The 16,307-nt window shown below is 33.4% G+C and overlaps 1 protein-coding gene across 1 annotated transcript in view; it reads right to left on the bottom strand.

The window, feature by feature from the left end:
• The window catches only part of LOC124538242, a 136,697-nt gene that overhangs the window by 77,664 nt on the left and 42,726 nt on the right, over nt 1–16,307 (bottom strand). Inside the window, exon 3 of the mRNA XM_047115230.1 lies at nt 8,446–8,493. Coding sequence (XP_046971186.1) covers nt 8,446–8,493 — 48 coding nt within the window. The remainder of the gene's footprint in view (nt 1–8,445; nt 8,494–16,307) is intronic.

The following is a 16,307-nucleotide window of genomic DNA, read 5'->3' as shown; positions in this document are numbered from 1 at the left end:
GACAATCGGAAAACAGTCTTAATACGGTTTTATGTCAAAATTTTAAAAATAAATTAAATTAACCAAAATTATCGATTGTGAGTTTTAATACATTGTAAGAGATTGTAAACTGTCATAATCAAAAAAGACAGTTTGAATTATACATGTAAGTTTATCATTACTGTCAACATCCGAGTCAGAGCTTTATCACAGGTATAAAAACTTAATCGACGCTTGAAATTGTTTCCAAACATTAATTAATATGGAGATTAATTACAGGTGAATAATATTTAATTATGATTATGGTTTTATCCTTGATGGACGTATTTAATCTAAATAAAAAAAAAGTGAAAATTGACGTCCTTCGTAATTGGAGACTTAAAAATATGAGACAACATTACACACATTACTCTGATACCAATGTAAGTAGCTAAAGCACTTGCGTTATGGAAAATCAGAAGTACCGAAGGTACCACAAACACCCAAGGCAACATAGAAAACTAATGATAATCTACATTGACTCGGTCGGGAATCGAACCCCACCACACACACAGTGGTGTACACACCACTCGACCACGGAGGTCGTCAAAAAAAGAGCTATGTTCAACGACTTATCATCCTTAGGTCACAATATAGAGAATAATGTTTATTGATCATCATTAATGTAAAAACTAATAACACCATCTAATAACATGTGGAACTGTGTATGTTTGTTAGATGATCAACACTAAATCAATGAGGCAACTGAATTGAGATTTACATGTAGCCTCTGACTTGGAGCATTTGAAAATATAAATTACACGATCTACGGGAAAAAATTGAGACTGATAAAATCGTGAGATATGTATATATGTAATATATACATATATATGAAAGAGTATGGAAACAAGTATTATTATTATAAACCTTAATAGCTAAAAGTAAATTAAATATAACAAAAAATATTTTTTCAGTTATACTCCGTATACATTGATATATTAGGTTGGGGAAAAAGTCTTTTCGCATATAGTATGTATGAACTTGTAATAAAATCTCTTTGGCTATACTATTTGTATCTGGCTGATTTTGGTATCATTAAAAAGTTTTAATTTTAAAGAAGGCACTTCCAAATTCAAATTAGGAATTTGTGTGATTTTCATTTGTTTTTGTTGTTGTTAAAATGAGTGAATCTAAAGAAGAAATTCGATACATTTTAAAATTTTACTGTAAAAAAGGTAAAATCGCAACTCAAGCCGCGAAAAAAATTTGTGATGTTTATGGACCTAATGCAGTATCTGTGAGAGTAGCGCAAGTTTGGTCTAAGCGTTTTCAAGCCGGAAATTTTGATATCAAAGATGCATCTCGCTCTGGTCGCCCTGTTACGGACAAAATTGATGCCATTTTTGAAAAAGTGGAGCAAGATCGGCATATTAGTAGTTAAGATGTAGCTAAAGAATTGGCAATTGACCACAAAACTGTTTTGACTCATTTGAATAAAGCTGGGTACACAAAAATGCTCGATATATGGGTGCCTCATGAACTCACTGAAAGAAACCTAATGAACCCTGTACTCATTTGTGATTCTTTATTACGACGTAATGAAACCGAACCATTTTTGAAGAAGCTGATAACTGGTGATGAAAAGTGGATCACATACGACAAGAACGTTTGAAAAAGATCGTGGTCAAAGGCCGGTCAAGCTTCACAGACTGTGGCAAAACCCGGATTAACTCGCAACAAGGTAATGCTGTGTGTATGGTGGGATTGGAAGGGCATCATTCATTATGAGCTGTTACCGCCCGGCAGGACCATCGATTCAGAACTGTATTGCGAACAATTGATGAGATTGAAGCAAGAAATTGAGAGAAAGCGGCCAGAATTGATCAACAGAAGGGGTGTGGTTTTTCACCATGACAACGCTAGACCTCACACATCTTTAGCCACTCAACAAAAATTACGAGAGTTTGGCTGGGAGTAATTAATGCATCCGCCGTATAGTCCTGACCTTGCACCTTCAGATTTTCATCTGTATCGGTCTCTGCAGAATTCCTTAGGCAGTGTCAGGTTAACATCACGAGAGGACTGCCTAAACCACTTGTCGCAAACAAGATGGCAAAAAGTTATGGAACAAAATGGCACCTACATACTTTAGTCAAATGTAAATAAACTACAAAAAAACTTTTTGAATTTTCATATAAAATACGAAGAAACTTTTTCCCCAACCTATTATGTTTATTTATCTGAGTATATGTTTCTGAAAAGAAACATTTTTTTTACTCCAAGAACGTAGACAAACAAATGTACCAGTAGATAGTCGTTCGTCTATTATCACCGCCAATCATCGCCAACTGATAAGAATAACATATTATATTTCTCATGTTTACACTGACTCATTCTCAAAAACCAAACTAAACACAATATACTCATGTAAGTTGACGTTATGGTACTGACGTATGAGCTGAGCTGAGATGGCCCAGTGGTTAGAACGCGTGCATCTTAACGATGATTGCGGGTTCAAATCCAGAGAAGCACCGCTGATTCATGTGCTTAATTTGTCTTTATAATTCATCTCGTGCTCAGCGGTGAAGGAAAACATCGTGAGGTTATCTGCATGTGTCAAATTTCATAGAAATTCTGCCACATGTATATTCATCAACCCGCATTGGAACAGCGTGGTGGAATATGTTCTAAAACCTTCTCCTCAAAGGGAGAGGAGGCCTTTAGCCCAGCAGTGGGAATTTATTATGGAACGACTTGACCGACGTATGATATCTAGAAAAAATTTATTACCAAGTAAGATGTATAAAAACCCTATATCGTATTGAATTCAATATGTATATAACAGATGTTTATAAAGCGAAAATGTGTTACGTTTTAATGGATGCAAAATTAATCCAATGGAATATTTTCACAAAGCGATCGAATGATTATGAAGATCGAAATAGGTCGTAACCGCGATCCGTTAATGTTTGTGTTCCGCGTTACACTTTAAGCTCATCTCACGTACTCCAAAAAGCTTTTAACAAAAAGTACGTTTTATGTAATTTAATTTAATGATTTATTTTGTTATAAGAATTTTACTTCGTGGTTAAATTACAATGTGCGAATTAATTATTTTTCTTGTCAATCATATTAAGTTATATTATAAATGTGAAATTTACTTTTTCTGCCTTTCGCTCTTTCAATGTCAACCGCTGAACCGAATTTCATGAAATTTGTTACGAATCAAACTCGAACTCCAAACAAGGAAAGGCTACTTTTTTACCCAACACACACACGAGTGAAACCAAGGGCAAAGTGCTATATAAAAATATCTTTCATTAACAATAAAAATTTATTCGTATGTACTAAAATATCTAAAATTATTCATAAGCGAACTTAGAAATGGAAATGAAATATATGTATGTACATGTTGAAAGTTTAAATCCATACTCATCGTAAAGTAATAATTATAAAATATATAAAAAAGATGAAAGTTAATCTTTCGTATTTATGTAATAATTATATATGACCAACAGACGAACGTCAAATTTAACATTTCATTCATTTTATTCATTGGGTCGACCCTTGGAATGACATTCTTTGTCTTATTAAAATTGCGATTAACTCAATGTTTGAATATTACTGTTACATATTTTTACTATAATACCTTATCAAAAGGCTACACGAAATCGCTACGCGTGATTTATAGTCTTGGCAATGAACACCGCGATTATGACCTGAATTGTCGAAGTATAATTTTATTTCAATTTTGAAATCACCTTTAATTACTTTGTTACAATTTGTACCAATAACATTCCATCGGTACCATTTCAAACTCAAACTCAAAATGCTTTATTCAATATAGAAGTATTTACACTTTCTTATTGATGGTCAATTGAAACAGTACCACCGGTTCGGAAAATAAAATACCCTGACCTGAGAAGTACCGGCGGAAGAAACTCAGCGGGTATTTTTTTGTCTCATATATTATAAATAATTTAAATGAAATGAAATAGCTAGGAGGCGATCGTTTCATTCCCAAGGTGTGCTATCAATGATAAACTCATTAATCTAATAAACTCATTAATTTGAAGTACCTATTGGGATATTAATATATACATATTTGCCTATCGGTATAAATGGGTATAATATTCAAATATTAAGATTTAAGTATATTAATTTATTGTTTAAACTGCGCCTCAAATACAGAGTATCGTATATCAAAAATTTGTATCATTTCCAATAGCACAAAGAGATATCTGTAAGCCAATCCACCACTCAGTTGATTGCAAAGATCGAATCAGTATCCACGCTACATAAAAGATATGTATTTGAGTGATATCACACTGGCCCTGATAAATTATAAATGATAATACAACGTATTGGTTTATTGTGTACGTGTCTCGAACAGCGTGGAATCTGGTCAACTTGTTCAAAGCCAAACGTAAGAACGGAGATAAGGGATAAATAATACCCCTTGTCTTCTCAAATCTCGCATTCTCCCAGAAAATGTGACCAGAAAAACAAAAACGAAATGTCCTACGGCATACATTTTTATTCCGAAGGTATAAGGTATGTTTATATTTATTCGAATACTATGTTATGGCGATACAAAAGAGCGCTACTTGACCGAAGACTTTTTGTATTTGATTGATGTGTTTTAAAAATGATAGTTTGTTTTATGTTGGAACGCATAGAGAAGTTAGTTGGACAAAACAGTGTTCAACAACAACAGCCTGTAAATTCCCACTGCTGGGCTAAAGGCCTCCTCTCCCTTTGAGGAGAAGGTTTGGAACAAATTCCACCACGCTGTTCGAATGCGGGTTGGTGGAATACACATGTGGCAGAATTTTTTTATGAAATATGTCACATGCAGGTTTCCTCACGATGTTTTCCTTCACCGCAGAGCACGAGATGAATTATAAAGACAAATTAAGCACATGAAAGCGGTGCTTGCCTGGGTTGGAACCTGCAATAATCGGTTAAGATGCACGCGTTCTAACCACTGGGCTATCTCGGCTCATAATAGTGTTCTCTTGTTAGTAAAATTGCAAATATGTTTTAAGTCTGATCATCATTATCATTACATAGTATAAAACAAATTCCCTTACCGCTGTCTGTCTCTATACATGCTTAGACCTTTAAAAGTACGCAACGGATTTTGATGTGTGTTTTTTTTTTAATAGATAGAGTGATTCGAGAGGATAGTTTTTGTATATGATACATGTACAATGTAGTAAATAAAAATCGATTATTTTAGAAGTTTTTAATGTAATGTCGTTAATAAACAAGTTCGTATGTAGTGTATTTAGTATCAATTGCACCACTGAGAAGCTGGGGTAGCCGGGGTAGTATTTAACACAGTAATAGATTTTAAATATACATTTTACAATTGTCGGTGAGAAGTTGAGATGAAAAAATATTCAAGAGAAGATTCTCTTCAAAATATAATTTACAAAATGGGTTCGTAAAGGAGTAAATACAGACGGATAAATAATAAAAAAATACTACTCAGACGATATACCGTGTAATGACTAATATTGATTAATTAAAACACAACCATGAACAACAGTGTTAGCCATTTATAATGGTAAATATTATCTGTAAAATAATAATTGTGTACACAGCACTCGATGCGAATTAAGCCTCTCTCTTGGAACAGATTATACTAAATTGTGTAATATTAATTAATATTGTAATATAAATAATCTGTGCTAATAAATGGGATGACGTTTCTTTTTCAACCGACTTCAAAAAGGAGGAGGTTATCAATTCGTCTGTATTTTTTTATTTATGTTTGTTACCTCATAACTTTTAACTGGGTGGAACGATTCCAAATATAACAATAACTATAACTACGTTATATAATCGTAAATCGACTTTTAGGTAGTGTAATATTTTACATTTTATTTTACTTAGGAGGACTCTAAAAATATGTTGAATACGCAATTATTTTTATTACTTTTTAGCTATTTGTTTTAAAATAGTGTTTTGTTTGAAGTTAGTTTTTCTTTTTGTTATTTTTTTTATTTATTGTCATATCTAATTTACTTGGTGGTAGGGCTCTGTGCAAGTCCGTCTGGCGTGAAACAGCAATAGGTGCTTGGAATTGTTGAGGTCCGTTATTAAAGGTTAGTTTGCCAACGTAACAGGGGACATATCATTTCGTCTAATATTGTGGGCAGTGGTGATCATTTACCATTCACATATCATATTTATGTAAAAATAAACAGCTAACTAACATAAAAACTAAACTTTACATAGAGTGTACCCTAATAATAGTTTACCCTGTGTGCTATAGAGTAAAAATTATATTTGCACACATACACCCATGCTATGTCAGGGCAAGGGAGAAAGGTGGGAGCTCCAAAATTGTACCTTCCGAAAATGAGATTAAAAAATAAAAAAACTTTGAATTCCATAATAACGATAATATATTAAAAAGTATATGTGTGAAGCTTTTCTATTCCGTACTCTAATATAAAGAATCTAAGTTTTCTTTTGCGTAGCTATAAATTGAAGTGAGATAGGCCGTTTTATCTCGGATAAGTCGAAACAAAGTCGGTGAGACTACTGAGACATGAGGCATATTACGATTGTAACTAATCGTGGATCAGTTACCCTAACGTAATCACATTTGCTTACTCATCCTTTGCATCGAAATCCGGTACAGGCAATTACTTGGTGGTCAGTGAATATTAACAATCTATGATATAATTACTTTGAAGTAATAATACACACTTTACAATATAATATTCTAGCGACCCAACCCGGCTCCACACCAGTGCAATGTTGATAATAATTATACAGCATATTTTTTCTTATTTCTTTACTAAAATGTCCATATATTATATACAAAAACCTTCCTCACGAATCACTCCATCTATTAATGAAACCGTCTCAAAGTCCGTTGCGTAATTTTAAAGATCTAAGCATACATAGGAACAGACAGACAGGATGATATATCTTTAAATCTTTGGAATAAGATTTAATCTTTCCCCTCTTTAGACCTGACTGTTACTAACAAATCTTCTCAATTTCAAATTTAGAACATGTAAAAAGGGAAAGGAAAATAAGCTCCTTATTCAAGAAATAATAATCGTGATATTCGTTGATTTATTCGCATCACCCTTATATTATTATGGAAATAAATGGAACCACAATTAGCCAATAACCTGAAGTGTACTTGATTTTATGAAGGGGAGGAAATGTGCACCTGTGGCCTTATTTTATGTGCTTCAATAAATTCGAAACGCTTACATTATACTTATAACATCATACCAATACTTTATTAAGTAAACAATTTCTATTATTTCATCTATTAAACATTGTGTTTGAAAATAAACTACTTATATTTTATTGAAGTGCATTACTTACCAACATTTGACGATAAACATACCATAACATTTATTGATGTTCAATGTAATATAAATTTGAAAAAGCAATATCTAAATCTAAGTTAATATAATAAAATCAATATGTACATTATTAAAGTATGTTCACGAGCATTTTGCAAGATTGAATCAAATGTAAAGCAACCACTACTGAGAAAGACCGGCAAGAATATCCGCAGTTCTCCTTTATGTAAATTAAATTAATCTTGTAGATTAAATAAAATTTAAATTTTCTGTACATGTAATTAAAAAGGTTTGTAATCAAAATTAAATTTATATTTAATCTAAGAGATCGACGACTATGAACTCGCCGCTTTTTAACATGATTATAATCTTGTGAGGAATTATATTTTTCATTTAGTTTTTTTTATAAACGTTCTAATTCAAATCAAAGATCAACGTTTTATATCTAGGTGGGCAAAGCTACCAATGATGATTCATTACACAGTTTTCTGAACGCACCCATAAACATCAAACATGGCCGCCCGTTGAACTGTCATGTCACTGAATTTAATTAATTTAATTCGCACATGACATTGGCGAAATAATCTGTGCTCTCTTGGCACAAATAAAAGCCATATATAAAAAAAAATATAATATTGTAGTATCTCGATTATCCTAATTTTGCGGATATATGTATGCTATCAATTAAATATAATTATTTTTTTAACGATCTATAATTGTAGATATTCAATCGAGTCCATCCAATGATGTTCTAGTGAACAGATATGTCATTAACGCGCAAAAAATGAAGACTAGAAAACGTCCTAATTGGGACGTTTTCCGTAGTAATACGTTATAATACATCATAATTACGTAGTAATACGTTTTGCGTAATTAAAACATCCCTTTTACTTATTGTTTTTTATCAAGCTATCTTTGTTACTTGTAACGAAATGTAAAAATAAACTAAAATAAACGGTCCCCAGCGCGGCACACTTTTTTCTGTTGTTTAGTATGAGTATAACATATCTGTTTATAAGAATATCGTTGGGTCCATCGTTGGGTCCATCGTCCATGTAGACCTGCACAAATTATTAATGTATATTTATATTTTGACATAAGCTTCAAACGGTTTCGTTAAATAAAGTGGATTAAATATATAACTTACGTTTGTACCGCAGCATGTAGCCTCCTTTAATTTGTGTTCCTCCATGCTCTGAAACCAATACATAAATAATATTAAACATTCATCTTTGATCAAACATCTTTAAAGATTAAGATTAAATTTCGATTTCAATAAAATTTACAACCTGAGACAAAGCTAATATTTTTAAATAATAGTTGGATATTATTATGTCATATACATTAGGTATGATAACCATTTTCATCTTTTTAATCAAACCCAGTGTTAGTGTGACAGAGTCAGTAGTTTTCGTTTTACGATGCTATATATGCTACGTATATAGGCAGTGGTATCTCCTTACAAAGTAAAAAATGGTCAATACCCATTAGACTTTTATGTGTAATGTATAATAAAATATTTATGTTATATATTTTCTATACTTTTTATATTTTATAAAACATATAAAAAATGTTTAAACCTAAATATTCTTCATTTTTTATTTATTCGTTAACGTAAACATACACAATGTTTTCATAGAGCATTGTGCTGGTAATTTAATAAAAATAAAATAAATATTTACAAAAATCGAGTGTTCATTATTTTTGTATAGTTTAAAAAAAAAGTTTAATCATAAATATCTTTGGCTTCTAGCTCGAAAAGTTAAAAGAACTATCCTCAATCTAAAAATATAGCATTAAATGTACTATCTATAGAAGAATACAAGAGCATTTTAAAAATAGAGCAAACATTACATTATTTGCTTTTGTAAAATATCGAAGGAAGCTGAAACTGCAGTGTATCAAGTTTAGTCGCTTTATGCTTTTAAACCTAAAAGTTCTACAAACTATCCAGACAAGGATAATGTTTCAGACAATTTAGAAAACGCTGTTGTCCTCGAAAGCTGATATAAAGGTGTTTTCATATAAATTAAGAAGTATTTCTGCACTACTTATAATATATTTGAGCTGAGATGGCCCAGTGGTTAGAACGCGTGCATATATATATACTTAATTGTGTTTTTAATTCATCTTGTGCTCGGCGGTGAATGAAAACATCGTAAGGAAACCTGCATGTGTCTAATTTCATAGAAATTCTGCCACATCTGCATTCCACCAATCGGCATTGAAACAGCGTGGTGGAATATGTTCTAAACTCTCTTCTCAGTAGGAGAGGAGGCCTCAGCCCAGCAGTGGGAAATTTACGAGCTGTTCCTTTACTTATAATATATTCTACTTCCAAGCAGTAATTCTCAGTATTGCTGTATTCCGGATCGAAGGCCAATGACAGTGAACCAACCAAAGGAACAAGAATATAGTAACATCTTAGGTCCAATTGATGGCGCATTAGTAACGTAAGGAATCGTTAATATTTCTTACGGCATCGTGGCTATTGGCATAGATTACTTGTCAACGGCTTGTCTACGTTATCCGTTTACATATCTTATTTAAAAAAATATATACCTATGTATGTCACAGTAATTAACAGAAGTACAAGAAGTACAAACCACTCTTTACAGCATCTACACGACACGAACAATGATTTCTAGGACATCGAAAATATTTGTGCCTTCATTTACACTAGTTACATCGAAGGCTTCATTAAATTCTATCGATTTTTAATTCATACTGATACGTAAAGCTTGAACGTTTATTTGAAGTCACTCAACACAGAACCTACCAGATTGAAGAGAAATATATTTTGCGTTTGATAGTCCAATTATTGAAAAAGATTTAATTTTTTTTATAGTTTATAGCAAGTCACGGTGTGTCTAAGGTGCAACCATCCACGTACATATCCACAAACACAGTAAAAAGTAAAATAGTAAAGTAAAGCCTGTAAATTTCCTTCTGTTGGGATAAGGCCTCCTCCCTCATTAAGGAGAGGGTTTGGAACACATTCCACCGCGCTGTTCCAATGTGGGTTGATGGAATGCACATGTGGCAGAATTTCGATGAAATTAGACATGCAGGTTTCCTCACGATGTTTTCGTTCACCGCCGAGCACGATGTGAATTATAGACACAAATTAAGCACATATATATAGTGGTGCTTGCCTGGGTTTGAACCCGCAATCATCGATTAAGATGCACGCGTTCTAACCACTAGGCCATCTCAGCTACATCCACAAACACGCCTCTACTAAATCTCACTAATACCAATATAAAGTATAAATACAGAGAAATCAGTAATAGGACTATAGAATACAATGATCAATTTTTATTATACAAGTTCAATATAAAATAAGAAAATGGTTGATATGGAATGCGTAGTACACGTTGAATGTGCTCATATTGGAGGTAAAAACAATAATATCTACCAAAACATTGGGATCTGGCGGTAAGCAACACGTGATTTGAATTGGTGATACAGTATTACGATTTTTTCTCTTTACTTTTATATTTTATTGGAATAATACATTATTATATATTTATGATAATAAGGAAAGTCTTAATGAACTAATGGCAAATTAGGTGATTTTTTATGGTGTAGGTTTGGCGGACGATCATTTGGGACATTTGATGGTAAGTGGTCACCATTACCCATAGACAATAACGCTGTAAGAAATATTAACTATTCCTTAAATCGTCAATGCGCCACTAACCTTGGGAACTCAGATATTATGTCCCTCGTGCCGGTAGTTACACTGGCTCACTCACCCTTCAAATCGGAACACAACAATAATGAGTACTGTCGTTTAGCGGTAGAATAACTGATGAGTAGGTGGTATCTACCCAGACGGTCTTGCACAAAGCCTTACCACCAAATGAATGCTAGCACTTTCGTATTTACTGAAAATTATACAGGGAATGATTCATGTTTTTACGTCCGAGTTCTGCCTTGTCTAGTCTTGAAAGGGTTTTATTTGTTTAAGCTCAAGTAACTTTTGGTGCAGCTGTATAAGATATCAATGTTTGGCATTCGGTTTTCGATAAATTTGCTCGTATCGTTGATTCATGAAACTTTTCGGAAGATAACGTCAAATTCTACAAAAATTACATACTTTTAAATTATCTATCTAATAGGAAAATACTTTAATTATAAATTTAGATGGAAGTTTAACAATAATTGGACTAATTACTTGCATAATACTGTATAACAAAGTTACTGTCGCTAATAATTGTATTTTTTTCTTTGAAATCCTAACAATTTTTAATATTATTAGTATTCTTGTGTGATGGAATATTTCATGGTCCATTTGTCAAATGCACTCTATATAGCGGCATTAATTAAGCTTTTTATATTTATGGTGACAAAATCATAGTTTCAAAGCAATTGTTTTTTTAAGATAATTTTGAGATCAATAAAATAAATACATGTATATTTGCACACTAAAGCATTATTATTTTTACGTGCCTTGCGACTTCGTCTACGAAGTTTGTATATTACGGTTATAAAGTTTATTTATCTTTGAAATTCTTATGAAAAATGTGTCCTGTACGTACGAGAAAATAATATGGTCAGCTATAGAGAATATTATGTGTATATCTTCTCCATGGGTTGATTGTTCTTGATTAGTGGGTTCACGACTTCGACTGTCGTCGGAAACCAATAAAGGGAAAACTGGTAGCAGTATTAAGAGCTCCTAGCTAAATGGTCTAAGCCTTTAATTTGTCAAATACTACGTAAACTTCGCCTCAATTGCACATGTTACGAGACCCGTGTTTCCATCGGAGGGGGGAGGGGGGTGCCTAATCACATCGACATTAATCCATCATCGTTTGCCGTGATGGATTGTATATAATACTTGGATATTATGTTTGCTAGCTTTAATGATTAACCTGATTGTTTTGTATTTATTTAATGTAAGCGTTTTGTGGGAACAGAAACCAGGTTTCATGTCTCAATTGGGTTAGCATTAAGCATCTTAGATTTTATTGTGATATATCAATTGTGCTTGTGCTTTTACACCCCCTTCTCATACCGAAATCTACTCCCTTGTTTTAATAATTGACGACCTCCTTGGTCAACTAGCGTGTGCATTGGTTTTCATGGGTACGCCACTTCTAGGTCGTAGGTTCGATTCCTGGCCGAGTCGATGTAGAAAATTAATTAGTTTTCTATGTTGTCTTAGGTCTGTGTGTTTATGGTGCCATCGTTACTTCTGATTTTCCATAACACAAGGGCTTTAGCGACTTACATTACAGAGTAATTTTATTTAATAATTTATTTATTTAATACTCGCATCGATGCTTTAAATATTATAATTATAAGAAAAAAAAATATTTTTAACTATTAATTATTTTAATAATAATTAATCACCCTTTTCGATGATTCACAACCAGTGATTTTGTCTTTGCTTAGGCTGTCTTACACAAGTCACATCGTACAAGCAGTTTTAGTGCACAAGTTTGTGAAAACATAAGTCAATCTAAGTCCGATAGGAGAGAAAACCAATACGACTTCACCTAGCCCACAAAGCCAAACATCCCCGGTGCTATTAAATAAGTCTTGACCTACCTTATATTCCGTAATTGTCACATTATATATTAAGGATATAATGACCTATGAGCCAAAGCTTTTCTGCCGTACGCAACCACTTTGTGGAACCAGCTAGCTACACCTGCTAGCCTTCTAGTGTTGCAGACGTCCATGGGCGGTGGTAGTCACTTTCCATCAGGTGAGCCTCCTGCTCGTTTGCCACATATCACAAATATATATATATATATATATATATATATATCTTGGCGGACAGCATTGTAAGAAATATTTAACAGTCTTTAAATTACTAATGCACCACCAACCTAGGGAACTCTTAGAAGTCCCATGTCCCTTGTGTCTGTAGTTACACTGGCTCACCCTACAAATCTGAACACAAAAATGCCATGTATTGCTGTGACAGTAAAATATAAAATGAATACATTGTATTGGTACCATACACCATGTCCCGGGGCAAAGACGATCTCGAACAAAGCCAGACAACCTAGTTCTGTATTTGTACCTTACGTCTTTTTGATTTTTATTTTCTAAACTAAATTTATGTAATATATCTAGACTTTATTCGACATTACTTTCTGAAGGATTTAAAGTACGTAAAGGTATGTATTTTAGAAAGTGGGTTTGTCTCAAAGGAAATCAATGGACAGCCACTTCTTATTCATACATTAAACATAAAACTACTGAAGTAAGAACACTTTTCTCGTTGATACAAGTGTCATATTTATCGGTTGAAAATTGTTATGGATGTTAAAGCTAACTTATGTTAATATATATATAAAGTAAATGAAAACGAGTCAAAATATGAAGACGACACTTACAACATTTGGGTAGGACTGATTAAAATTTGTCGTAGAACCGACAACCGGTGGGGAAAACGTGTTCTAGAGTGGAGACCGCGTCTCGGCAAACGTAGTGTAGGACGTCCTCAGCCACGGTGGAGTGACGATATACGCAAGGCGGCAGGCAGGAGCTGGATGCGAGTATCCGGAGAAAAACCAGAGTGACGTGCGCTTGGAGAGGCCTATATCCAGCAGTGGACAAAACCGGGCTGATGATGAAATGTGATGTAATTATAAAATATGGGTAGATAGCCCTAAATTACAAGTGATGATTTAGCTCACAATAATAGTGATTGTCTAAATTTCCCAATGCTGGAGAAGATTTGTAGATACACATGCACCAGATTTTCATTGAAATTAGTAATAGGCAGGTTTCCTCACAATGTTCCATTTTTTATATTTTTTGTCATACATAAAACAGTTGTATAATCATTACTGTATAAATATAATATGAATATAAATACTCCATGAAGTTTTACAAAGTTACTATTAGACCAACTTTTTTATTTGGGAAGCCAGCCTGTTATACAACGTATCTAATTATATATATATATATATATATGTATATATACAAGTCTGATAAATATTGCAATGTACATCACTTTTACAGGATAACTCATCATGTTACATGTAAAAGGGATAACTAGATGTTTTAATTACGCAAAACGTATTACTACGTAACTATGATGTATTATAACGTATTACTACGTAAAACGACTAAAGGCAAACATCCCAATTAGGACGTTTTCTAGTCTTCACTTTTTACGCGTTAATAACATATCTGTTTACTAGAACATCATTGTCGACAGGCCTAATATTCCTCACCATTGCACATAGTCGGTCCCGAACTGGCAGATGGCAGACGGGCGCCAACGTGTATACGGTTCGTTTGGGCTGCCTTGTTATCGCTGACACTTTGTAACAGCGCCGGTATTTTACAAAAATCAAAGGCTTGCGTTAATTTCCCTGCACTCCTTGATTTTCGCAAATAGATTTCCTGTTCCGACATTCGTTTGAAATGGGTCAAGACCAACAATTTTTCTTATAGATGTGTTTAAATAACATAATATCTTTAAATAAAAATACAACAGACTAAACAGCTTTTTAATATAAACATCTAATAAATCCTTTTTTTGTAATTTCATAAGAAACCGTGAAGAGAACATTTTATTCGCGTATTCTGTAATAAAACTACTCACATAATGTTAATTTGTCACTATATTAATTTACCAATCAATACATATATTAATTATCCGCTTGTTGTATATTATATACCACCGCCCATCTCAGAACCTCGTTTTCTTCTCTACTCCCCGTTCAAAATCAACCGCCTTTTGTTTTTTCTCGTGCCAGGCAGTACCAGTCGCCGCACCACCACCACCGAGAGGAAGTGACGGTAGTGCCACAATACGGTGTCTATAACCGAATCAATAATCATACTAATAAATGTTATTTCAATAAAAAAAACGTATTTGAAAATCAAAGCAATACTAAATATTATTATTTCAATTAAAATTATAAAAGAATATTTAAAAAATCTAGACAATTCATTTAATTATTCAGGCGAAATGTTGATGATTCATTTAAAACAAGGCGATAATACTTCGCTCAATCCATTAGAGGTACGATCGTGGTGCTAACAATCAAAACAATATTCGACGGAACAATACAATGCAGTCTGTCGGAATGCTCGCGGTATTTTTCTGAGTAAACCACCTTTACACTCGTTTAAACGAAACGCTCGATTAATTGTTATAGTGATTACCCTGAAGACATTTGGATTTCGTATTTTAAACACGTGTTTTATAAATACATAGCTTTTATAACATCAAACGACCTAATCTGTGTGTATACCAATGTAAATGCAAAAGTAAGTGTCAGTCTTTACTTCTACTTGGTGGTAGGGCTTAGTGCAAGCCCGTCTGGGTAGGTACCACCCACTCATCAGTTATTCTACCGCCAAATAACAGTACTCAGTATTGCTGTGTTCCGGTTTGAAGGGTGAGTGAACCAGTGTAACTACCGGCACAAGTGACATAACATCTTAGTTCCCAAGGTTGGTGGCACATTAACGATGTAAGGAATAGTTAATATTTCTTACAGCTTTATTGTCTATAAGTGATGGTGACCACTTACCATCAGGTGGCCCATATGCTCGTCCGCCAACCTATTCTATAAAATAAAAGAAAGTCTTTCAATTCTAAACCATTTTTTTATACAAATCAAGCTTGAACCTGAAGGAAGGACAATGGCTTTTTTGTACCTTGACACCTGACGACCGATTTCTAAAAGGCGAGCGAAGCCATGATAGACAACTAGTTTCTGTTAGCTTACACCAATGAAAGCAGAAAAAAAGATAAATAAACCAAATCTAGATTTAGGTATTTCATGCGATTTCTTAATAACTCATCTATATTGTGAACTATTAAGAGTTTATGATTAATATAAAGTAAAGTAAAGTAACAGCCTGTAAATATCCCACTGCTGAGATAAGGCCTCCTCTTCCATTAAGGAGAGGGTTGACACATGCACGATGTTTTCCTTTACCGCCGAGGACGACATGAATTATAAACACAAATTAAGCACATATATATAGTGGTGCTTGCCTGGGTTTGAACCCGCAATCATCGGT

The sequence above is a fragment of the Vanessa cardui genome, chromosome 20 (assembly GCF_905220365.1).
Source record: "Vanessa cardui chromosome 20, ilVanCard2.1, whole genome shotgun sequence".
NCBI classification, from domain to species: Eukaryota; Metazoa; Arthropoda; class Insecta; order Lepidoptera; family Nymphalidae; genus Vanessa; species Vanessa cardui.
This window is presented reverse-complemented; position numbering and strand designations above follow the sequence as displayed.